The sequence below is a fragment of the Prionailurus viverrinus genome, chromosome E2 (genome assembly GCF_022837055.1).
Source record: "Prionailurus viverrinus isolate Anna chromosome E2, UM_Priviv_1.0, whole genome shotgun sequence".
Taxonomy (NCBI): Eukaryota; Metazoa; Chordata; class Mammalia; order Carnivora; family Felidae; genus Prionailurus; species Prionailurus viverrinus.
Window position 1 is genome coordinate 29,232,531 of NC_062575.1, and position 25,209 is coordinate 29,257,739.

Below are 25,209 nucleotides of genomic sequence, written 5' to 3' on the forward strand. Positions count from 1 at the left end.
AAGTCTCCCATTCTCCGACTCTCTCGCCTTGTTAATATGAATAAAGAAAACTCAGGAGACGGTGGGTTGGTCGGAGCAATGATTCTTCTAAATTCTTGAGATTAACAACCACCGCCACCCAAAAGAGAAGCATCCTTAGTTTTTCTGTTGTTGGGAGTATAGGGTAGGGAGATGCCTAGGGCGTTGGCCATTTTTTGAAGGGCTTTGGAATTTGCCCAGGAGCAGGACAGAACTGAGAACGCAGCCTCAGCGGGTGGAAGCAGAGAAGCCAGACTAATGGCAGGCCTTTCTCTGCCCTCCCCCTGCTCACAGAAATGGGTCTCAGAGTAAAATCACGTGGCTGTTCTGGAAAGGGATGGACCCCCATCACGACGTGTGTGTGAGAGCGTGTGCACGCTTTAACGTGCCTGTTCACGTGCTGTCCCAGAAAACCCCTGATGGTCTATGGGATGGTGGTCAGTTCTGTCCGAAGCTCGCTCTAATACAAACTAAAAAGAATTTTTAATATATATCTGTATATATATAAGGTCTTGTTATACCTTTTTAAAGTTTATTTACCAACTTGCATTTGTTAGTGGGGTGTGTGTGTGTGTGTGTGTGTGTACGCGCAAGCTTTTCTGAGTGCCGGAATCATTACCAAATAGGTTGCTATACAGGACAAGAGGTCAGTACAAGCCGCAGCCCCGGAGGTTGTTGGCAATGATGATGTCGGTGACAGCGTCGAATACCACCTGGATATTATTCGTGTCTGTGGCACAAGTCATGTGACAATAAATTTCTTTGTTGGGTGAGCGGTTTTTGCTTTCAAATTGTGCTTGGATGTAGGCGGCCGCGTCCTCATAGGTGTTGGGGCCTGCAACAAGACAGAACAGGGCAGGGGCCCCGGTGAGTGACGCGGTGGTGCAGGCTGGGATCACAGGCAGAGAAGTGGGTCACGGGTTGTCCAGGAAGCAGGACGAGACGGGGTCCTTACCCCAAGGCGTGGCCGTGTTTTACATTAAAGACCACGTCAGCTTAGCGTTCGCCTGGCTCTTGCCTTATTAAGGCCGTTTACTGGATGTACCCAGGAGCCCTGTGGAGGCGAGGGCCACAGGTCACCTCTTTGGCTTTCTGGATGAGCACACCGAGGCTGGGGCCCTGGGGCTGACAGTCACAACACTCAACCCGTGATCTAAACCAGTCCCGCTACTTCTGACCAATAAGACAGTGAAGTCTGATAGAAGAGCTCCCTGAAGGGTGGTGACCCGGGGCTCCCGGGGTCCTGGCCGTGCCTCCTTTCTCCAGGGCTTTCTCTCCGGAGAGGCGTCCTGGCGGGGCTGGGATGTGGGAACAGTGGTATCCCCTGGGTGGGAAGTTTAAGGGGGCTTGCGGTGCGTAACTGGGCCTCACTGCCCTCCACAGTCCCTTGGCCATCCCCCTTGATCCTGGCTGGGGCCTGGCAGGGATTTCTGTGGGTAATGTAAGGACAGTTGTCCATCCAGCTACAACCCAAACCTTTGTGGCTCCACCCTGTAGACAACTTTGAATTATCACGAAACGTGGACCAACACCGAACTGCCTAAAACCCGTTTAAGGAAGATGCCCCACTTTCATCAGTGCAGCCAGGATCTGGCCAGCACGGAAATGATCTGATCTTATTTTGAGGGTGTGGGATGAGACCCTCCCCTCCCACCTTGGTCTGCCCTGCCCCATTCTCCAGCTGGCGGGTGTGCGCCGCAGGGGCGGACCGGGGCTTGGGAGTCCTGTGGCCAGATTAGCAAATAGGAGGGGTCAGAGGTAAGGGGCTGGGGATGTCTGGGATGTGGGGGTCAGGGCAGAGACCGCTCTTCAACCCCACTATCGGCAGGGCACCAAAGGCAAAAGGTGCGGCTGTAGCAAAGACATCAAGTTAGTGAACACAGCACCAGGGTGGACCCCATCAGCACCGATGGAGGTGAGAACCCCCAAGGGGCCCCGTCCAGATGGGGGGGATGCCCAGCTGTGGCTTCGTAGCATCTGCTGAGATGGCACCTTGCACAGTCCGGCCGTCCTTCGAGCCTGCCTCGGACACGCAGCCCCCACCAGCCCCCCCCCCCCCCCCGGCTTGTCCCACAGGCCTTGGCAGTTCATGGCACCGCTGCATCATTGACCATTTGCCATCCATCATGGTGGTGTGTGAACTCAAACTGGATTCTCTGGAGGCCCTGGAAAACTCAGATGTTTCTGGATTCCAGAGGCTGACTTTCTTCTGGGGGCACCGAGAGCCCCGTGCTCCGCAGCACCAAGACTGACCACTCTTCGGACCATGTCCCAGGTTGGGGTCCCACAGGGCGGGCCCCTGGGGATGAGGGAGGGTCTTAGGGTTGTGCCTGCCCCCTGAGAAGGTGGCACTGGCCTGAGAAGGCCTGCTGGGGCTTGTGGCTACCAAGCCCCTCTCCGGTCACCACAACTTTCTAAAGACCCGAATCGGTCCCGACGGACCTTAAGCTGAGGCTGCGAGAGACTGGCCAGACTGGCCACAGGCAGGGCCCCCCTCGGCCCGGGCCCTTCCGGTTCGTCCCATGTCCGCCCCCCAGACTCCCTCTAGCCTCCGCGACCGCTTCCCCCTCTCTTGGTTTTCATCCTCTGAGTAACACTACTGACAGTGGCAAGTGGGCTTGGTGCCCAGCTCCGCTCCATCTATCCGCATGGCCGCCCTCGGCGCTAGGCGTTCTTGTTACCCGCTGTGGTGCCCAGATGAAAGGCGGGGTACAGGTGGTCAACCTGCCCACAGCTGCGGGCGGTCTGGCCCCAGGAGCTGCTGGGGACTCAGCCTGCACCCCGCCTATGGGGGACTGTGCTGCAGATGTCTGTCAGACGGAGCCCACACCCCTTCCTTCCCCAGGCACCCTGGGCTGGGCCCCTGCAGGTTCCCAAGCAGTGTGGGGTATCAGTGAGGAGACGGGCTGTGCTCCGAACAAGCTGATGGGCCCTCCTCCCCACGCAAGAGTGAGCTGACTCTTCCTCACAGTAGAGATGGATGGAGGGGCCGGCATTCATCTCTTCTGGAATCTGGCTAGGTTCGGGGACCCGGATAGCCCTGGGAGCCGAGTCGATGCCCCTATCTCTCTCCAGGGTCGTCAGTTCGTGCGTTCCTGGCTGAGCCAACTTGTGACACATCCTCCTCTGTCGCCACCCCAGGGGCCCCTGGAAGCTTCCCAGTCCCCGGAGGGATGGTATGCCATCAGCACCGATCCGGCCTTTAGCAGCGGCCCAGAGCTTGGCGAGAGACAGCCGGACACCTCCCCACCCCTTCAGAAAGAGCTTCTTCGTGGGGATCTGTGATGCCTCCTCCTGGGAGCCCCAAGAGAGGGAAGGTGCGTTCCCCAGAGAAGGCGGAAGAAGGCAGGCAGGGATGGAGGCGGCTTGCAGAGAGCCGGAGTGCTTTGATTTGGGGAAAGGGCCAGGGGCGTAGGAAGAGGGGGACGGCAGCTATGGGGGAGGGGACGGAGAGGGGGACGGGTGTGGTGGGCGAGGGGTGGAAGGACCTGGCTGGGCACAGTGCACCCAAGCAGGTAGGGGCTGAAAAGCAGCCCGGGCTCCCTCCCAGACCACGAGTTCACCCTTTCTAATTCGTGGCAAGGTGCTGTGTGGCCCAGTAGCCTCCCAGCGCAGGGGCAAGGGGAGGCCACCGGTGAGACTGGGGAAGGCAGGAGAGCTTTCCTAGAGGGTGAGCACAAGACGTAAGGGGAAGCCTGTGGTCCTGTCCTGCCTCCTGATTCCTGTCAAGTCGCTCTCGAGTCACTTGATGGCAACACAAATGGGTCAGGTGGGTCCATTTCCCACCACGCCCAGGGCTGTGTCCCGGGAAGAGCCAAACAGGCCCCCACCCTGCGGGGTTTCTCTGCACCCCTGCCCGACTGGGGCAGAGGTGCCCACGTGCCAGGACCGGTGGGGGCTGGCCAGGCAGCCTGTCCCCGAGCCCACGGGGCAGCCGGGCTCTGGTTCGTGGCTCTGGAAGAGCCCAGGTCCCTGGTGGAGGCGGGACCTCCCCGACACCCACCTGTGTATTCAGGAAAGCAGATGGTCAAAGGTGACTTCTTGATCTTCTCACCAAAGAGATCTTTCTTGTTGAGGAAGAGAATGATGGAGGTATCGATGAAGAACTTGTTGTTACAGATGGAGTCGAAGAGCATGAGAGACTCGTGCATGCGGTTCTGTAGCCCCAGCGGGGGGAAAGAGAGCCAGACAGACAGTGGGAGGGACAGACATGGAGACAGGGAAAGAGAAGAAGAGAGTTAGGTTTGAGAGAGAAGAACAGGGCTGCCCAGCAGCTCAGGTGGGGCTCCTGTGCCCCCACGGCTCCTCCGAAGGCGACAGTAGTCCCGTGACCCGTCACAGCACAGGGCTGCTCAGTTCGGCGTTCAGGGCACCCGACACCATCATTTCGGGGCTAATGGCAGAGACCGGGCTGGGAGCAGCCGTGGCTCCCCGGGTGGGGCCGAGGACAGGGCGACATGGACTCTCCCCATCGCACGGTCCCCCGCCACGGAAGGGTCTGCCTGCGTGGGTGGGAGTGTGTTGGTCGGGGGAGGCGGTGCTGACTGGGGCCCGAGAGCAGGGCTTCGGCACTTCCCGTCCAGGTGTTTCCTCTGGGGCCCAATCTGTGGGTGGAGACGGTGACTCTCCACCCCTCCTGTGGATGGAGGGGAGGTCATGCCAGGCTCCTGCCAGCATCCTCGGGGGCCATCTCTCTGGGGAGATGCTCCTGCCCGGGCTGCTTCCTGGGAGGCTTCTGGGGGACCACACTTCCTCTGGCCGGGGCAAACTCAGCCATGTCTGACCCTGCAAGCAGTTTGAAGCAATGCAGACACAAAGGACTGCCTTGCACACAGAAGTCCATTTAGCAAGCGAGTGACCACCGTGGGCACTCCAAATAAAGCAGAACCTGAGGGGGAATAGCCTTTTGCCCCGGGCAAGCACTGACTTGTGCTGCGCAGGACCAGGCACACAGACTTGGGTCATGTTTCTTGGGAATGCAGGGGAGCACGTCTCTCTGTGAGCAAAGCCATTTCTGCGCGGGAAGGTGGTTCCTCCGTGAAACGTACCTTCCCAAGGAAAGGGACAGTCACTCATTTTCCCCTCGGACCCTGTCCCAGCCCTGGAAGCTTATCCATCCCACACTCAGCTCCATGGGTAACTCCAGGCTACACTGTCCCTCTGTCGTAAGACTGAAACAGGTCATTGCGGAGAGGTGGTGTGGGCATCACTGGGCATTATTCCGTGGGGGAGGAACCCATCCCCGGGGCCTCGCAAGCAGTAAGAGCTGAGTGAGCTTCTGGCTCATTCGCCATGGCCACCTTCCTCTATCAGAGCAGAAGGCGGTGAGGAAGACGGCGGAGTGGCCACCGCTGCTCCCCGGGCCCCACTCTGCCAGAACCCAGCCCAGCACATCACCTGCCTCGTGTTATTTAGCCTCATCAAGCATGAGGGGACATTGAGACGTGACAGAGCTGGGGCCGGAAGAGCGGAGACGTGTACCCGGCTCTGGGCCAGATCCAGAGCTTACGAAACGCAATGGTTCGTCCGGCCAGTATGAGCAGTCTACGGCCTCTAGAGGAATAGACAGGAAGAGGGCCACGACCAGCTCTGTGCGCCTCCGGCCGCTCTCCCATGACCGCGTTATTACACCGATGGCCTGTGAGAGTCTCAGCCCCAAACCCTGTGCCGACGGCTAAGGCCAGTCGCTGGAACAAGTTCTCCGCTGCCCCTCGGGAGCCTGCAGCCGACTGGCATGGTTGTACTACCCACTCTGGGAGCTGCAGTGAACGGCCTTGTCCTTCTCTTTGCTGGACCAGTAAACAGCTATGACCTTGTTAGCCTCCTGGCCCCAACCAGCACATTCCATTCTCAGCCCCCCCAAAGTTGGCCTGTCACGTGCACCGTTGCACTCAGGGGTGCTGGCGCCACGGGGCCCGTTCAGAGGAGGACGGGCGGAGGTCGCGTGAACGGAAGCTCCCTGCTGAGGGCTGGGAACACTCAGGCCCGATGTGTCACCTCTGAGGGCAGAGTAGGGACGCTCCACGACCCAAGGACTCAATAGGAAAATGCCTCCTACCACACACAGCCGCCTGGTCCCACAGCTGCTCAACCAAGAGCCACAAGCCCGCAGCCAGAGGCCAGTCCCCAGGCCCATTGCACAACAGACCGTCCCGAGCATTGTTTTGGTCTTCAGACACCGGAGGATGTGATGGGGACGTATGCTGGAGGACTCCCAGGACCAGAAGGGATTCCCAGGGTGAACTGAACCGAGGAGGGACTGCGTCCGCTTAGCACATGGGCCCCCGAGCTTAGGTTCGCAGGAGAAGTGCAGGCCAGCCGCTTGGGCCCCACAGCTCCACGAGCCTGAGGCTCAGCCCTTCTGCAGCCTCTGCCCAGGGCTGCAGAGTGTGTGTGTATACACCTGCTCTGCCCAGCAGCACCGACCGGATTTGCCTCTGCTGGGCTGCTACGGGGCGGTAGGAACAGCCAGCTCGAGTCCTGCTCTCTGCGAGCTCACAGTCTAGTTGAGGGGACAGGGCACACGCACTGAAAAGGTCTGTGGTCTGGAGAGGCGCCGCGCACAGTCGGACCCGGTTTTGCGGGGAGGGTCTCTCGGTGAGCCTTGGAAGAGGGCTGATCCAGGAGACCCAGGGAGAGCAGTGGGGAGGGGAGGCGCCGGCACTGAGCCCCCCTCCCCACGCACACGCCCGACTGCCATCCCTCTGCACGCTGACCGGAACCCCGCACCGAGCCAGGAGCCCTGCCTGTCCTCCCCAGCTTCCCTGGAGAAAACAGATGCTGCAGTACACGCAAAGTGGAGACAGCACCGCTGGGGGAAAGAGAAAGAAGCCAGAGATCACAGCCAGGCAACAGCCACCCACTCCTGTCCGCGGTCACCTTCCCGTCTCCCCCCACCAGCAGCCACAGGAAAGCTCTGTCCGCCCGGCTGCCGCGTCCCCCAGGGCAGCGGTGTGGCCAGCACCAAGCACACTGGGACGGGAAGGTGGGCTCACGACAATCCCAAGAGGTCGGCGGGGTCAGGCCGGTTGCCCGGAAACCTTCTGTCCTCCAGTCGAGAGTGCCCCCTGTGCCGGGCGGCCCACAGTCCTGGCCCTGGGATCGGGCCTGTGCAGGGCACGAGGACATGTGTCATGTGGGTGCACCTGGGGGAAGCTCCTTGGGCCCTGACACAACACACCACACTTGCACTAGAAAAAGCTGGCACTTTTTATTAACGGCAGGTGACTAATAAATACATTACGGTAGCCAATAAATTATTACAATAACTAGAGATTTATTAAACCAACAAGTCACTCTTCTTACAAAATTACAGTTAATACGGGGTGGGCAGCGCTGGCAGGGATGGGAGAGGGGACCGCTGTACGCAGAGGGACAGCAGCACCCGGACTCACCCCTGCCTGGGTAGGGGCGGGTGGGGAGGAGGCAGGAGATGAGCAGGAGTGAGTGAGGCCAGGTCGGGGGGGCGGGGGGCAAGAAGGGAGGCAGGGGGCAGGAAAAACTTGCAGAATCAACCCCTGGGGGATGACTGTACATGCCCTCGCTCTCAGTGGGGGCCCTGCCTTGCGGGGCTCATGCTGGCGGGAGGGAAGGCCTGGCTGGGGGGGTCCTGGGCTGCCCTGCTGGGGTTCCGTGTGGGGAGGTCCCCCGCCGCTGCTGCCCGCCCTGGGGGAGACTCACTGATGCCCAGCGCAGTCACGGAGGGCCTGGGTGTCCTGGTTCCCACAACGGGGTGGGGAGCCGGGCTGGGGGAGAGGCGGCTCTGCTTGGGCTCAGCCACCGCGCCTGGGTAGTCGGCGCACACGGCTGTGGGCCCTCAGGCTCGGCTGGGGACGGACGGGAGAGGAAGGGCCAGGGCACGTGGCATCTAAGGCCTCCATGGAAGATGGCCATGGAACCCAGACTGTCATAGCTGATGGTGAGAGACACAGAGCTGTGCTTTCTCCTCTGGTCGGGGGAGGGGTGCGGGGAGGGTGGACAGGCTCAACTGAGCCCCGACCTGGGCCTCAGGCCCGGCTCCCTCCAGGGAGGCTGGAGAGCCCTGGGGAACCACACACAGTTCTCAGTGGGAAGGCCCAGACTGGGCTTTTGTGAGGGCAATCGGTGCAGGGCACAGAACTTGCCCACAGGCATCTAAATGGCAGGCACACTTTTCATGGGTTTGGCAAAGGCGTCCCTCCTAGAAATCCCGTTTCCCCTCAGCCTGCTAAATTAGAGCCATTCATAGAGTTTAAGGCATGGTCCTTTGGGGACACGCACGAAGCCACCATGGATGAGAGACACCACCCCGCCCCCCAATGCCTGGTCTCTCACAACATCGTCCCCTTACATCCATACCCACGACGGAGCCAGAACTCATCTGTCACCCTCAGTCATCCCTCCCCATGCTGGAGCCACCAATAACGACGTGGATGGGAGACGCAGTGGACAAGGAGGGAACTTTGTCCCGGATGGCCTCTCCGTGTGGGCTTCCGTTAGACAGCCGAGGACTCCACGGCAGGCTAGGGTGGGACGGCGAGAGCACTGCGGGCAGCAGCAGGGCAGCCCGGGGCACAGAAGGACAGGAAGGCCCCAGGCAACCTGCCCCTCCAGCCTCCTGGTGCCACAGGGGAGGGTGGGGGCAGCTGGCCGATGGAGAACCCTGGGCCCAGAGGGCCAGTGACTTCCACCTCCAGGGCAATGGCTTTAGAGGTGGGGTTGTCCAAGCATGCCTCCTCTTGGTGGCTGCTTTTGAGTCTGGGGTCACGGGGCAGAGTTAGGGGCGCAGCGGATCACTTCCAGGGTGGGGTGATGCCGGGAAAGACCTGCTACGTCTTCACTGTTGGACAAAATGGCCTCACCGGCCTTGGCTGCTCACGGTAGGACACGGAGACTGTTGGTTCTAGGGGCCTGTCCTCTGCCACGACCCAGCACCTGGTGCAAAGTCCAGCACGCAACAAGGCAAGCAAAGCTGAAGTAGGCTTGGGCTGGTGGGGGGGTTGGTCCCTGCAGCCTGGCTGCCCGGTGACTTCCCACAAGGACGGGGGCAGCAGTAAGTGTGCCGGACGAGGGGTGTGGCTTCCCAGTGGCACGCATCCCTGCAGGCATTTGGCACTAGGGAGGATGCCCTGGGTTTCCTGCGCACCACCCAGAGCTCTGTGCCTACCGGAACCAAGAAGCCCAGAGCTGTTGGCACAGGGCTCTTCCTGGCTCTGGGGCAGCCCAGGGGCTGTAGTGGGAGTCCAGGAACAGAGCCCAGAGTGAGGCCGACAGCACAGAGGGCTCGAGGAAGGGGTCAGAGGCCTCTTAAGGGGCAGCCCTCTTCCCTACCATGGGCACATCTGACTCCTAGGACCGACTGCCAAACAAGCACACAGGGCCTGCCTAGGGTGTTGGCGTGAGCCCGCGGGAGGCTCCTGGGTGTAAGGGAGAGGTATGTTGATTGCCCAAGGCCAGCCAGGGCCTGGGTCACCAAAAGAAGTCACCCCACCCCTTTCTGCTCAGGAATCTCTGCAGCAAAGCCCCTCCAGGGTGTTCTAGGACTCTCTCTCCAGAGAAGTGGGGCAGGGGGTGGGGGAGGTGGGTATGTGTCTGAGCCAGTCTAGGCCCTTCAGGATGGTGGCCCCATCTGTCTTTCCTCCTCTGCCCCTGAGGGCTGACAGGACACCCACAGCTCTGGACAAACTCTGTTTTCTTCACCAAGACAGAAGGAAGCTGCGCTATTGGCTGCAGGGGCCACAACAACACCTCCCCGGGGCCTCCTCAACCTCAGAACACGGTGCCTGAGGGGCCCCCCTGCCTGGCCTTGCTGGTTTGAGCCAGATTCACTGTGAATCTGAGAAGGGAGAGCACGACTGACTACTCACATTCTGGAGCAGTTGCCAGAGACCCAGGTGATGGGAGAAAGTGAACGGGTCATCCTTGAGCCCGCAAGCACTGGGGGTGAGGCCCCATCCTGGTCGACCCCAGAGCTACTTCCCCTCAGCCTCCCCTCCCCTGCCACCTCCCACCTCCTCCTAGACTTCCTTCCAGGCGCGGGACTCGACCCCTCTGACCATCAACCACGTGCCTTTGCAATAAGTCAGTCTCAGAAGCATTTCCAGACCTACGAGGAGTCAGGGATGGGGGTTCCCCAGAAGGCAATGGGAACCTCCAAAGTGTGCAAGGAGGGATGATGGTCCAGAGAAGAAGGGGCTCGTGCCAGAGGGCCGAGATCCAGGCACAAGGAGGAGGGAGGCACTCGCCGTGGCCTGAGCCATGGGACCCACACGTGGTTGGGCTGGTCCCACCCTGGCTTTTGGTGACGCAGCCGCACTTGACCAGAAAAGACCCCAGGAGAGGCTGAGCAGTGGCTCCCGCGGCCCCCACCCCAGCCAGCACCCTGCCCCAGAGCCACCCCCACACAGGAGGAGACCCTGGGACTTTGAGTGTGAGTCACCAAGTGTAGTGCATGCCCATTCTGGGCCAAATGGTGGCCTTGGCCCCCACACCCCTCTCCCCAGAACTCTCAGAGATAAAGCAGAGGCCAGTGGTGCGGGCACTCGGCACCCCGGCCCAGGCCCTGTGTTACCACGCCTTCTGATGTCCGGGGGAGGGGCGGCTGGCGGAGGGTGTTTCCTCCTCCTTCCTCAGTGCCAGTGGCTGGCGCTTCTTTGTCAAGTGCAGAGAGCGGTCTGAGAGGCGACGGAGCTCTGGTCCTAGGGGTGGGGTGGGGTGGCAGTCCAGGCAGGGAGGCGGGCAGCTGGTCGGTGAGGCTGGGGCTCAGTAGAGGCCACAGCCCCGCAGGTTTTTGGCGATGATGACGTCCGTCACGGCGTCAAAGACAAACTGGATGTTGTTGGTGTCAGTGGCACAGGTGACGTGGGTGTAGATCTCCTTGTGGGCTGACTTGTTCTTGCTCTCGTACTGGGCCTGGATGTAAGCCACGGCCTCTGTGAAGGCACTGGGGCCTGCAGGAGAGACCAGGTGCGGAGCTGGTGAGTCGAGGCCGCCACCAGGGTGTCCATCAGACCCAGGGCCAGGACCTCCCGCTGACAACCCTGAGGGCAAAACCTGATTGGGGGAGGGCAGCCTGACGGCTCAGCTAAGTCAACAGGGGGCCACGCAAGCAAGTCGGTGGTCCATGTCCGGTTTGAAATGAAGCAAAAAGACCAGATCTCACCGTGCCTCGTTCCTATTAAGGGTGAGTCATGTTTCGTGACACTTCTGTTTTCCTTTTAAATCTGTCCCCACTGACTCCTGATGCAAATGTTCTTTCTTACCGTGGGTCCTGCTCAGAGAAGGTGGGCCCCTGGCTGATGCACAGCCTGCAGACAGGTCCTCCCCATGTCACCTCCTTTGCCCACTGCCGGAGGTGAGCCACCTGGGCCTCCTCCCTCCTTCTTCTCACCCCTCCCCTTTGTCACAGTCACCACCTGGGATTCACAAGTGCCTGGCTCTGCCACCTTCCTGGGGAGTGCCACACTGCTCTTCCCAGGTGAGCCCGGGAGAAGCACCTGCTGTCTGGGGAGAAGCGGAACAGGACTCCCCGCTTTGCACTGAGGCCCCCACAGGCTGCAGGAGTCTGGGCCCAGGCAGAGTAGGGCTGCCACGGCCGACTAAGGGCAGCCGGGCAGTGGGGCTGGATCTTGGAGCCACAGTGCTAGGCTAGGGTGGCTGCTGTATGGACGGGAAGCCTGGGAGTGGCAGACCTAGAAGGGGGTCCCAGCCCCTCAGGCACATGAGCACACGGACCTGGCCTTGAGGGTCTACCAGAGCACAGCTCCTTTTGTGATCTGGGCTGGAGGTGAGGGAGAGCGTCCTTGGGACTGACAAATAGGCACTCAGACGTCCTCAGCCCCCAACCAGCCTTGGGGCCGGACCCATCCTGCCTGCTTCCGCTATACCACAGGCCACAGCCCAGGTCACCTAGGGCAGGATCCACAGACCAACTCAGGGCTAAGAGAAGCCTGACTGGTGGGCATGAGGGCCTTGTCCATCTTTGGGTGCATGCCACTGGGGGCCTGGCCTCGAGGAAGGGGGGGATGGTGCTGCTAGCCTGGCTCCATCATGACCCCCACATCTACTCTCAGGGAGGTGGGGGCTTAGCCTGGGGGCTCGCCTGACAGGCCTGCCTTGTTGGGACTCTGCCCTCGCCCTGTGCTTTCCAGGCCCGGGGGTGGTCAGGCTGGGAATGCCCACTTCTCCACCCACTCACCCGTCTGCTCAGGCCCTGGCCATCTGGAAGAGCCAGTGGGCACTTGGGCCGTTCTAGCCGCCTCTGCTGGGGCCCTGGTCAGGCTGCTTTCCCTGGCTGCTCGTACATCCCAGTTAGGTGAACCACGGCAACATTAGCAGAGGTGGCTCTGACGTCCTCAGCCCCTCTGCCAGGAGGCCAGGGTCTCTGCTGCTTGCAGACCTCCGTCATAGCCAACGGATCATTCCCGTCTTCTAACTGCCCCTGTGGGAGGTGCTCTTAAGGTGCTCGTTAGTTATCATCACGACTGTGACAGTAATAGCGAATGTTTAGTGAGCACTTACTATGTGCCAGCTGCCATGCTAAGCTCCCCATGCTCATTAGCTCACTTTGTCCGCATGGCAAGTCCTGAGGGAGGGCTGCATAATCACAGCGATTATCCCCGTCTCACAGACGTGCAAGCTCCCAGAAGTTACCTAACCTGCTATGAGTGTTGGAGCCAGGCGTGAGCCTCGGGCTGCCTGACTGGAAGCCCCGGCTTTCAACCCCCTCATCATCCTGCTGTTGTCGCCTCACTGATAACCTGTGTTTACAGGTGACGAAGTTGCGGCTCCAAGAGGCAGCAGAGCCAGGACTGTAGCCCTGCTTCCTCCGACCAGGAGGCTCCAGCGGGCTGCCCGGCCCGCCTCACTACGGCACATTCCGGGGGCCTGGAGGCCCGTCTTCTGTTTTGGGCTGGGTTCTTCCTCCCAGGGTCTGGGGCATCCTCAGAGCACGGGAGAGGTGGACTGGACTCGGCGGGGGCGGGAGGCGCCGCCCCCTCCGGCATTAGCGTGGCCAGAAGCCCGCTGTGTTGTCCCTGCTGTCCCTGAGGGGCAGGGGGGCTCTACCTGTGTATTCAGGGAAGCAGATGGTTAGCGGGGACTTCTTGATCTTCTCTTCAAATATGTCCTTCTTGTTAAGAAACAAGATGATGGACGTGTCTGTGAACCATTTGTTGTTACAGATGCTGTCGAAAAGCTTCAGGGACTCGTGCATGCGGTTCTGCAACAGAGCGGAGAGGCAAGTGAGGGCTGGCGGTGCCCGGGGCCCTGACTCACCACGGCCACCGACACAGCGGAACAAGCAAAGGAAAGGCCCACCAGCGTGGCTGAACGTACCACCGAGGGACAGAGACAGGGGGACCCACAGGACAAATGGGACACGGTCCCTACTTCATTCCACACGCAGACAGGCTGGGGCAGAGCAGGGCGGGCAGGATGGAGAATGCTGCCCCCCCACCCCCGGAGGAGGTCTGCCCTGGAGGGGGCAGAGAAGGCCCCGCAGGGGCTCCGGCTTGCGGACAGGACATGCACCATGCACGCAGGGACAGCACTGCCATCCAACACGTCTACACGGAACCAGGGGCCATGCAGACTTCTCTACTGGGATCCCATTCGGTTTCACCCGCGGGGGTGGGAGGGTGCACGCATTCCATTGGGAAACATTAACCGAGGACTGAGAGATCCTCGAATTAATCCAGAGTTGGAAGCAGCCACCAGGGGGACAGCGTCTAGGGGGTGATCTTGCTGTGGCCTTGGTGTGGTTGGGGGATCGGGTTGGTTGGCTGGGCCGTGGCTGGGCCAGGGGCGGCTCTGGGGGAGCTCGTTGTTGGGGCTGGTTTCTCAGTAGAGCGGCCAGAAGAACCCCAAGAAGAAACCCAGCAAAACAGATTAAAACAGAAAGGAAGATAAAAACCCAGCGGAACACAGGAGAGAAAGAGAGAAAAATGGAAATATTGGTTCAACCAGTCCCGGGGCCAGGAGGTCAAGGCCAGCCCATCCAGAGGCCCCTATGCAGGCCAGCCTAGGCCACGGTGCCCGCCACAGTGCCCGGGGACTGGAGATGGAAGGCGAGGGTGGGCAGGGAGGGCATTCACAGCAAAGTCACCCAGCGGCGCCCTGACAACCTGGTGCTTTCAACTCTTAGCTGATGATTTCGCTTGGAGGGAGGCGCTTCATACCTGCCCAGCTTGGAGGGTCTCTCAGAATCTGCTCATGGTTTTGGCCTTGGTTTGGCAAGTTAAGGCCCTGCAGGCAGTGGTGACGGTGGTGACAGTGAAGAAATGGCGGCAGGCTGAGGCCCAAGGCCACTGGAGCCACAGGCCTGAGGTAGGAGGCCAGGATATAACCCTCGGGGTGCTGGGGTTAGTGGACAGGGAGGCCCGCTGGCAGGTGGGCAGTCTCCAGTCCCTCGGCTCCTGGCCAGCCTCTAGGAGCCACCTCCAGACACCTGTCCTGACAGTCCCAACTTCTGCCCCAGGCCGGGCGGGGGGGGGTGGTGGGCAGGGACGCGCAGGCTGACCCCAGAGGAAGGCTGAGGACCAAGGACTGGCCAGCAGGGCCTAGCTTTTGCCTCCCGGGGGCCGAGCGTCCGTGTCCTCCAGCTTGTCCTTCGGCCACACGCTTGGCCAGAGTCCCGACAACGGTCATCTACTGTGCGCAGAGTCCTGAGTGCGGGCGTCTTTCTGGCTCCGCGTGTGGCGGGTGTCACGGCTGCCCGCCAGGCCGCTCTGCCACCACGGCCACTTTACGAAGGAGGAAGTGGAGAGGCAGCCCACACTCGCCCAGTGACAGAGGCGGGGCCAGGCCCCGGGCCACGCCCGTCTGGCTCCTCTGCTGTCCGATGCTGCGGAGTCCCAGACGCACAGACGAGTCCCGGACGCACAGACGTTTGTTTAGCTCTAGAGCAACGGTAGGTATCGTTCTTGCTGCCCCCGCGGCAACGAGCCGCCTGGTGAGCTGTTGTCATGTTGAGAAGCCTGTTCCTGCAGGGGCTGCTGCTCTGCCCAGGAGGTAGAGGCAGCCTGCTTTGGGGAGGAAAGGGCCCCAGCGAAGGCCCCGTTTCTGGCCTTGGTTTCCCCACGGTCCTGGGCCTCGGCGCTTATGAAGAAGGGCAGGGGAAATGGGGCAGGAGGAGAGAGGAGGGAGGGTGGGAGAGGGACAGTAAAGGCAAGAAGGGAAGGAAGGCGCAGGCGCCTATGGGGAGAGCTCCCCAGGGGGTGCGCTCCACTCGGTAGCAGGGCCGGACCAGGTGGGCAGACGGGGAGGGTACCGAGCACAGTGCCCACGGCTGCCCGGCCCCTCGTTCACTGGCAGCCCCGTGGGGCCAAGGAGCTTGGGGCCCTGTAGCTGTCGGACCCTTTGCTTCTGCCTCACGCTCCAGAGGCGAATGAGAGTCTGGCCCTGCGGCTGTCGAGCCCAGGACTCGGGTGTAAGCTGCGGGCAGCCCTGAGAGGGCAGGCCGCAGGAGAGAGGGGCCCCTGTGCACCAGCCCCCCCCCCCCCCCCCCCCAGCTCTCTGCTTTCTTTGAAACCCGTGGCTGGGTTAGCATCAGGTTCACTGTGCAGCCCTGCTTCTTACTCCCGGGTATTAGAGGGAGGAAGGACAAGGTGAGTGGAGCCCCAACCACGTGGGTGGCCTGGCAGTTCCAAAAGCACAGAGTTGGCCGGCGGAACAGCAAGAGATGTGCTGGGACCGTCCCCTGCGCAGGGACTCACTGTGAGGCCGGCCACGAACCAACCCCAGGCCGTGGGGTGGCCAGCGAGTCCGGGTCCAAGCACAGCCCAGGCTGTGCGTCCACCCTACCCCCAGCTCCAGTGATCTGAGGGGCCACAGCCCGCCGAAGCCCCTGAGAACGACAGCGTTACCAGAAAAAGCTCACAGCCGAGGCCCCAGGAGCCTTGCCCCTGGATGAGCCAGGGCTTCGGGGGCTTTGCCAAAACCCAACTCAGGGGCACAGCTGGCCCTGAGCAAGGAAGGACGAGGTGGACACACAGGCACGCGGATCACCCACCCGCCCTGCCGACGGCTCCAGCCCCAGTCTGCCGAAAGCCTCACTGCTGTGCCCGTCCCTCCCCACTGCCCACAGCCCACCGGATCTGCGTCGCCGCGCTGTGTGGGGCCAGCAGGCCAGGACTGAGGAGGAAACAGACCCAGAGAGGAGACAAACTCGCTCAAGGCCCTACCATGATGACAAACGGCCTCAAACTCTCAGCGCCGACTTTGAGAGGCTCGGGGCTCCGGGTCTGTGCATGCCGCCCGCAGCAGGAGCTGGCTCATGCCGAGGGAGCGACCCCACAGCCAGGACCCCGTGACCCCCGCGAGGTGCTGCGGGCTGGTGTCCGAGGGCCCTGCGGGTGCATCACGACAACACCCGGCTTCCCTTGCGGGCTCTGCAGACGGGCCCGCTGCTTGGTGGACAGTCCCAGGGACAATACAACCACCAAGCTCAGTGCTGCTGTGCCAGAAATGGTTCCAAGTATTTCACGCACGCTCTCATTCTCTCGCCAATGGCCCCCAACGTAGGTACTGTTGTTAACCCACTTTGACAGATAATAGTAACTGAGGTGGGGCGGGGGGCGGGGGTGCAGCCTGAATTGGGCAGCGAACCAGGAGCAGCCCCAGATCAGGCAGCACCCGTCTCCGTCTCCAGGTGAGGGCCTCCTTTTGAAGCCAGCCTGGTGTCCTCCAAGGCCCCAGACTGAGGGTGACGCACGGGTGACACAGGCGGGGACCGGGGCTGGCGTCCTCCAGCGGAGGGGCGCTGACCACCGTGCTGCATGCCCTGCCCTCCCCCTGCCAGCCCCGCACCTCTCTTGGCAGCGGCCTGGCCAGCGCGTGGGGCAGGCTGTCGGGGCAAAGAGCAGCTATTTCTGTCTTACGTACGCTCTTGCTCAACTGCAACCTTGATTTCTTTTAGGATTTGCTTAATTTTGTTCTGACCTGACGGCCTCTGTGACTCTGCCGTGTTCACTGAAGAGGCACTAAGTGCCTGAGTCCCAGAGGCTGCAGAGATGTTGGTCATCAGTCTGCACGCGGCCCCTGAGCTGGGGCGGGCTGCGGCCGCCCCTCCTGCGCTGGTGTCATGGGGCGTCTGCCCCGGCCGCACAGTCGGGAGAGGGAGCGGCTGGCCCTGCCCCAGTGCCCCTGGGGCTCACCCTGCGGCAGAGCGCGACTGGGCCCCTCGGTGCCTCCACAGGCCGGGCGGGCCCGGGGCCACTCACCGTGGTCTCGTCTTCATGGAGCACCTGGTCATAGCCGCTGAGCGCGACACAGAAGATAATGGCTGTGACGTCCTCGAAGCAGTGGATCCACTTCTTGCGTTCAGATCGCTGGCCCCCGACGTCGAACAGCCTGGTGGGGAGACAGGGAAGCTGTCTGGAAGTGGTGGGCGGTGGGGCCCAGGCAGGTGTGGGGAGGCCTGGTCAAGCCCCGAGCCTGCCGAGAAACCCCACTTCAGGTGCTGACAGGCAGACCGTGGCCGTCGGTCCCGTGCCTGGGCTGTGCTCACATGCTGGGACTCGAGCGTCTGCCCTCGCACCTCGAGAGCCGTACTGAGGGCTACGCCTCAGCCACCCCAGTAAAGGTCTCAGCGGGGCCCTCCTCTCAGGGCAACATGCACATCCTGTTCCTGGCCTTCCGAGTGTGTCTGCTCACGTCTGTGGTCTGGGCACACTCCAAACCAGCCTGAGGGGAGTCGGGCAGGTGGGGACTGTCACCTGTTTTGTGGAGGGAAAGGAAGGCCACAAGGGGTTAAGTGCCCGCGGCCCCGGCGAGAGCCGGCACGGTAGGGCCGGGGTCTGACCTGGATGTGTCCACGGACACAGCCTCATCTCTGCTCTGTGCCACCCCTCCCTGGCAGATGGCTGCCTGCCGCTCCCCCTCCTGGCTTCTCCCTCTGCTCCACCGACACCCAGAAACCACATCTGGAAGGTGGTGGGGGCAAGACAGGGACTTCCACGCCTCAGTGCATGGAGGTGACCCCAGGTGGGGACACGACTCTCCGGGAGGGCCCAAGAAGTCCAGCCGCATGCCTCAGGCCTCTGTTCTGAGGTGCTCTGGGCTTCTGGACTTGAGTTGTGTTTTGTGCTTGGGGACAGCCTTGCTCTCAGGCCTCGGTTTCCCCACATGTACTCGGAGACGGTGGGTCAGCTGATCTATGAGCGCCTTCTAGCTCTGAGGTAATCTGGGTCATCGGGTCTCACAGATTTTCTTACACTTACCCGTCATTTCCTCCCCCTCCTCACGGGTAGGTCTTTGAGGGGCTACCCCCTCCTCAGAAGTCACCCAGGCACAAGACTACCGCCCTTTGTCTACTCAAATCCTCTGTTCCTTGGAGACTCACTCTAGAACGCTGCCTCTTCCCTGTTCATCCTAGGCCCCGAACTTGGTAGAAAACAGACACACAGACAGGTCCCTTCTCATATCTACTGTCTGTCCCCACTGCAAAGCCCCCCAAGGCGGGGCGAACACTGGGTGTTCCAGACAAGACAAGGCGGAGAGGCTGGTGGCTCCCATCTGTCCCGGTGTCCTCACCAGGGTTCGGGAGGCTCCCCGGGCCTCACCTGAAGTGGAGGTTCTTGAATGTGAAGTGGGTTTCCACGATGCCAGTGGTTTTGACCCTGGTTCGGAGGATATCCTGCTCGGTGGGCTGGTAGTCGGCGGCCCCGATCCGATCCAGGCTGTCCAGGTAGCTGGGGATGGCAACACACAGGGGCCCTGGAACAAGCCAGCCTGGCCCTGGCCAGCGCCCCCTGGGGGCCAACCATGGAAGGGATGGACCCCCACCCCCCATCCAGGGGCCTGTGTTGGGGGCAGAGAGTGGGAGGTGCCCACGGAGGAGGAGAAGCTTACTTAAGTCCTGGCCTCACATTCTCAAAGAGCCTCTCACTGAGTCAAGGGCTGTGTGTGTAGTTCCAGATGCATTTAGAGAAGCTCAAACATTTTCTTTTTTTTTTTTTTTTTTTAATGTTTGTTTATTTTTGAGACAGAGAGAGACAGAGCATGAACAGGGGAGGGGCAGAGAGAGAGGGAGACACAGAATCTGAAACAGGCTCCAGGCTCTGAGCTGTCAGCACAGAGCCCGACGCGGGGCTCGAACTCACGGACCGTGAGATCATGACCTGAGCCGAAGTCGGACGCTTAACCGACCAAGCCACCCAGGCGCCCCTAGAGAAGCTCAAATTCTTACATGAGACCGTTTGTAGTGCTGTTTTGTCATGTCTTCCTCTTAAAATAATAGTGTCCAATAGTTATGTTCGACCCTTTACATTGTGATCGCGTTTCATCGTTAGTTTTCCTGAGTTCAATGTACCATTTTATCGATTAGAAAACCAACGGTCAACAAAGCCAAGTACCTTGCCCAGCCGTGCGCCCGGGCTCGAAGGCAGACATCTAGCGCCGGGTCCACCTCTTAACAGTACTCTAGAGTGCTTCCAGAAGGCCCTCTGGGCATCCGCCCACCTTTCCACCCTTGCTCAGAGTCTATGGGGGCATCTGCCGCACCTTCCCATTGGTGCCCTTGGAAGGGAGGCTCAGAGGTCACACAGCTAGGCAGGGGCTGGGCCTTGCGGACCGCGTCTTTGGCATCGGGGCTCTCTTTTCTATCACCACTCGCCCTGGAGACAGACCAGGCCTTTGCATTTTACCCGCCCAGGTCGAGCACCCAGAAGGGCTTTGGGGGTCTGTATGGGTCAGGCCTGAACCCAAAGTTGGGGTGGGAGCTGGAAAACCAGGAATGAGGGAGGTGAGCCAGGCCTGAAGGCCATTCAGTGACCCACAAGGCTGGCTGGGCCATCCACCCCTTGTGCTGGGGGAGAAGCACACACAGCCCACAGGGGAGGAGCCCCGAGGGTCCAAGCCACAGGACAACGTGGGGTCCCAGGTTGCCAGTGGAAGGGGCTGTGCTTCATTAGCACCAGCTCTGGGACACATGGGGCCCAGCTCCTTGGCTTGAGAACGTTCATGGGGCTGAAGGGTGGGGCGGCTTCACCAATGAGGGTTTCTACTGGTAAACCAATAGTCCAGGCCTGCCTCAAATCCTTGTGAGGATTTTCCCTAAGGAAATAAAACCGAATGCTGGGTTCCTAGGCAGAGGAGGCATAAGCTCAAAGTCACGCTGCAAAAAGGAGACACTGCTAGGCTTTGAGCCCGGGTGTGCCTGACTCCAGATACTGTGCTCTTAAACAGGCCTCCAGGCCTCCTCTCCTCTGTGGACCGAGGGGAGCAGCGGCCGCAGAGCAGACCTGGAGGCTCTGGCTGCCTCATCGTATCCTCGCCGGGCCCATGGGGGCGTCTGGGCTCTGGGCTCAGCCTGGAGGAGCTCGTCCCAGCCCTTCCCAATCCTCCTAACCCCTCTGGGCATGGCCCTCCCCCCACTCCCCTGGCCTCTGCTCAGGAGCCACGCCGGTTTTGAAATGACCCTCGTTCTGTTGTCTCCAGCTGGACACCAGGGCTGCGAGCCTCTAGTCTTGGCCCCCCCGCCCCAGCCGGGAAACCTCCTTTAGACAGAAAATCTGGCCCTCCGTCTCTGTGCTGGCCGAGCCTCGCCCAGGGAGATGGCCGAGGGAGAGGCCTGCTGTATATTCCACCTACCCATCGTCCCGGGTGCTGGGAGGAGACCACAAGCAAGACCAACACAGTCCTGCCTTCCTGGAGCCTACGTGTGTGTGCGTGCACATGTGAGATAATTAACAGCTAAGTAAGGTACAGAGCATATCAGGAGGAAAGACTCAGACGGCTGGTAAGGAGGAGGTCTGTGGAGGGCTGCGATCGGACAGAGGGTGGCTGGGGAAGGCAGGATGACACTGGAGTGGAGACTGAGGGAGCCGGCTCGTGCAGAGGCCGTCCTGCGGTGGAGGAGGAGCCTGGGACGCAGACACGCGACAGGGGTGGGGAGGTCGGAGGCATGTGTGGCAGGAGAAGGGCTGTGGGACTGGAGTGGGGTGACGGAGGCAAGGGTGGGGCACAGCTGGTAGGCCCGTGAAGTGACTCTAGGCACCTCGGCTTTCACTCTGAGTAGGACAGGAAGCCTCTGGAAGGTTCTGATGAAGAGTGTTGGAATAATGGCTCTGGTGCCGTGAGGAGAGCAGATCGGGAGGGAGGAGTAGGGACACCTGTCGGGAGGTTGTTGAAGCCGTGCAGGGGAGAGAGGCCGTGGGAGGTCACACCACAGTGGCAGCTATGCAGGGGCCTGGGGGAGGGTGGGGTGTGGGACGCAGAGCCCATAAAAGCTGCCTCCTCGTGGTGTGACAAAGCTGCACTCGGTGGGAGGAAGAACAGAGGCAGAGCAGGTCTGGGGTGGTTGGGAGCCAGGAGTCAGTGGGCACGTGAGAATTTGAGATGTGCTGAGGTGTCCAAATGGACACCGAGTAGGCTGAACTCGGGAGGGAGGGCTGGGCTGGTGACATAAATGAGATCTGTCCGAGTGTGTGAGGAATTCAGGGCGACGAGGCTGGAGATCACCCAGGCACTCTGCATAGACTGGAAGAGGTTCAAGGACTCCAGTGAGGGCACAGGCGGAGGGCGGGGAGGTGACCGAGAAAGGGTGGCAGGCAAGGAAGCCTGAGGCACCACCCCCTCCCTGGGGGCACTGTGAGGAGTGGGCTCCAGGAGGCAGTCAAGAGCCCGAGCAGTCCTAGCAGGGGTGTGGGAGCACAGCCTGAGGGGTGGGCTCCTGAGAGAGGCAGGAGAAAAAAACAGTCCTAACCAAACCATGGAACTGGCTTGTACAGCCCCTGCTTGGACGGGTGCTCAGATTTCTGGGCTTCTGGGGCCTGTCTCAGGATCGGTCAGAGGGGCGAAGGGAGAGTCTGCTCTGTTCACAGAGGCCTGGGTGCAGAGAGACAGTGAGAGCCTGCACAGGAGCCTGGCCGCACCAGCCCTGGTATCCTCACCTGCAAGTGAGGTGACCGGGCTGGGGACCTAGTGATAGGCTCTGGGCCTTGGGGAGCCACTCACACCATCCCCCTGGAATTGTGCCCTGAGATGGCCCAGTGGGGCTCCCTCTCTCTGTGTCACAACAAACCCACTGTTAACTGTTTTCATATATGGCACCCAGGATTCAGTCAGAAGAGGAGATCTGGCTGCTAAAACCACAACAGCAAAGCCACACCCTGGACCAGGAAGTGTTTAAGCCCTTCTGAACCTGACTGCTGTGGGCCCCTGCCCTTGCCTGCCCTGGGACCCTGTTCCAGAGACAAACACGCAGAGAGAAGAGGGCTGATTTCCTCAGCTGACTTGGGGAGTTGACAAATACTGACTCAAGTTTCTTATTTAAAGTAATGAAAGTAACCACCAGAAGATCCACAAATAATGCCCTAACTAGCAAAAAACTGGAAGCAGGGAAGAGACATGGAAGACAGGCAGTTTGGAGGGTCAGGTTTTCCTGGACAACACTGGGACAAAGAAATGGAAATAGTTAAAAGTTGGAGGGGGACAGGCTTGGGAGAATTTACTATTAAGTTTATATCTCTCTATACTGTTAAACATTTTTTTTTTTTTGCAATGAATTCATGTTACAATTCAATGGACAACAACTTAAGTGGAGGGCACAATTGAGGGCATCAAGGGGAGTGGGGGATGGGAAGTCCCTGGACTTGGGCCCAGCAGGGGCAGGGAAGGGGAGAAGGAAGCAGGACTCTCTCCCCACTGGAACGTCTTAGGAGGAAGACCCAGATCTATTGGAGGAGTGACCTGAGTGTGGACACAAACCCCTGGGCTCGCACCCTGGCCCACCAATGTGTCCCTGGGCGCTCACCCGGGCCTGGGGCCTGGGTCCCTACCACCTGGGGCTCACGGGGCCTAGCACTTACCCTGTAGACAGTCTAAGTGTGCAGAAATGGGAGATGCTTTGGCCTTACTCAAGTCCCTAGTTGGGCCAACAGATGAGGCCCAATGTCCATCAGCAGCTGCCATTTTCTGGGCCCCAGCTTCTGCTATGTAGCAGGGTTTCTCAGTCTCAGCACTACTGACATTTGGGGCCAGATAATTCCTTGCTATGGAGGGCTGTCTTGTGCACCATAGGATGTTCAGCGGCATCCCTGGCCTCTGCCCACTAGAGGCCAGGAACACCACCCTAGTCAGAACAATCAAGACTGTCCCCAGACATTGCCAAAGGTCTCCTGGGGGCAGAGTGGTCCTGGAAGAGCAGCAGGGGTGAGGATGGCTGAATCAGATCAGTGTCGGAGCGCACATGGCCTAAGATCGTGGGTTTAAGCCCAGGGTCTCCCACTGACAACCTGGGCACAAGGCTGCAAAAGTGGGTGTCGTCCCAACATCTCCAGGACAGAAGACATGTTCCCAACCAGTGTGGACCATTCCCAGGGGTGTGGAGCCTCCAATCTAGGGAACAAGGGCATGTAACCCCAGGGAAGCCTGAAGTGACAAAGCTGCTGTCACAGGAAGAGACCCCCCACCCCCACCCCACCAACCCTGCAGGCCACTTTCTCGGCCTCTCCTGTCTTCCCCTTCCAGCGCTCTCTGGCTGTCACTGAGCCTCCTCCCTCTCCTTCCCTTTCCTTCTCTCTTCTCTTCTCTAACACACTATCAAAGGATGTCTTCCATTATTTCCTTATTTTTAATTTTAAAGATAGAGGAATGGAAAGTTTGCCTCAAATGAAACAAAATGCCATCACGTAAATTATTTGCTGCCTCCATGGCTCTCGATTTGTACTTATGGGGTCAGGGCTTCTCCAGGGGGGGAAAAATGGTCGTTCTCCTAAAGACCTTCCTTCTGGAGTGCCAAGCCCCGCCCTCTGGGAGCCCCGCGGTTAGCGGTCTCTTGTGTCCTCCACCTCCCTGGCCTCGTCCTCATCCAGGGGGTGGGAGAAGCCCTTTCCCACTCCTTCCTGACGCCTCTCCTGACACCCGAGACAGAACATCTCACGGCACTTCTGACCTCAGCCACGGACCCCCCCTGGCCGCCGTCCCCATCCCCTTCCACGCTCACATCAGCGCCCCGCTGGCGGCCTCCCCGGGCCCGAGACACTCACTATTTGGCGGAATCGTTGAGCTGATACTCCCGAGACCTGTTGAAGCATTCCTGGATTCCTGAGTCACCCCAGAGCCGCATCATGGCCGAGAGCAGTTCTGCGGAGAAGGGCTCGGTGTCTTCCATCCGACTCACCACATCACACACCATCTTGGCGTCGGCCTGTGAGGGGAGATGATGGTGGCTCTGAGGCTTCGGTGGGGTCAGAGCCCTGGCCGGGCACCTGCCGGGGCCCCGGGACAGCGGCTCAGCCCTCAGCCCGCTCAGGAGACGTGAGCCACCAGACACAATCTGGACACAGTCCTGTGTCCGAGGCCCCCGGGGCGGAGTGGACTCTCTGGAGAGTCGGAGGCTCTTGGAGAAGTCCCAGCACCTCACCATCCCCAGTACCTCGTGCACACATGTAGCACTTAACAGTTTACAAAGGACGCTACAGGGCACACTCACTCTTTGCTCAGAATTTCACAAGCACCTCATGAAGGAGCGGCGGGCGACCGTGTTAAAGGGCCTGGGTCTTCACCCCTGCCCATGTGCATGCCCTTTGCCTGTGTCTTTGCGGTCCCTGCCCCCTGGAGGTAGAGCGGATTTCCTCTGTGCCTGACTGTGAGTGGCTGTGGAACAGGGTCCAGCCCTTCAGAGGCCTTGCGTGGTCCCACCTGTCCCGCTGGGCCTCCGTCCAGGCTCTCCTGGTCACTCCAGGAAGAGGATCAGGGACGCGCGGAGCACAGCTCAGCCGCCCTGGGGTCTCTGATCCCCAGCGGAACCCCTGCCTCATGAAGGGAAAGAGTTGCCATTGTAAGTGACTGAGTTAGGGAAAGTTTGTTAGTACTATTGTGTGGCGATAACTAGTCACGGTGTTGCTATTCCCATTGTATAGGTCAGGAAACTGAGGGCCAGAGAGGGGAAGGCACTCGCCTATGCTCACAAGAGGAAAGTGCCAGAGCTGGGACTCAAGATCAGGAGTGTCCGACCCCAAGGCCAGCCTCCGTGAGGAGACCCACATGTGCCGAGAGCAGCTGCTGACTGACTGTGGCACCTCTCATGGCAATCGGTGCCTGGCGCAGGGGGCACACCAAGGGTGACAGGCATTAACCAGAAAGGTCTGCGACAGAGCCTTGCTCGGATCACTTTCCTGACCCAACAGCGGGAGACAGCCACCGTGTGGCCCCTCTGGGCCCAGAGGGCTCTGAAGAACAACTCTGCCCCGTGGCTGCCGCCTGCCCCGG

General features: G+C 60.5%; 1 protein-coding gene and 1 long non-coding RNA gene across 4 annotated transcripts in view; one reads left to right on the top strand and one right to left on the bottom strand.

The window, feature by feature from the left end:
• The window catches only part of GNAO1 (G protein subunit alpha o1), a 171,795-nt gene that overhangs the window by 1,695 nt on the left and 144,891 nt on the right, over positions 1-25,209 (bottom strand). For 2 of the 3 annotated variants that reach the window (XM_047834626.1, XM_047834628.1), the window contains 5 exons: positions 23,985-24,145; positions 18,558-18,686; positions 17,217-17,346; positions 13,063-13,216; positions 7,341-10,946 (listed from right to left, as the gene is read on the bottom strand). In XM_047834626.1, coding sequence (XP_047690582.1) covers positions 10,759-10,946; positions 13,063-13,216; positions 17,217-17,346; positions 18,558-18,686; positions 23,985-24,145 — 762 coding nt within the window. In that variant the 3' untranslated portion in view covers positions 7,341-10,758. Of the gene's footprint in view, positions 1-637; positions 854-4,021; positions 4,176-7,340; positions 10,947-13,062; positions 13,217-17,216; positions 17,347-18,557; positions 18,687-23,984; positions 24,146-25,209 lie in introns of those variants that run through there. The other variant, XM_047834627.1, reaches the window with a different exon arrangement.
• Positions 1,852-3,497, top strand: LOC125152542 (uncharacterized). The gene is made up of 3 exons (XR_007147244.1): positions 1,852-1,933; positions 2,095-2,293; positions 3,160-3,497. It is a non-coding gene; the product is annotated as an uncharacterized LOC125152542 (long non-coding RNA).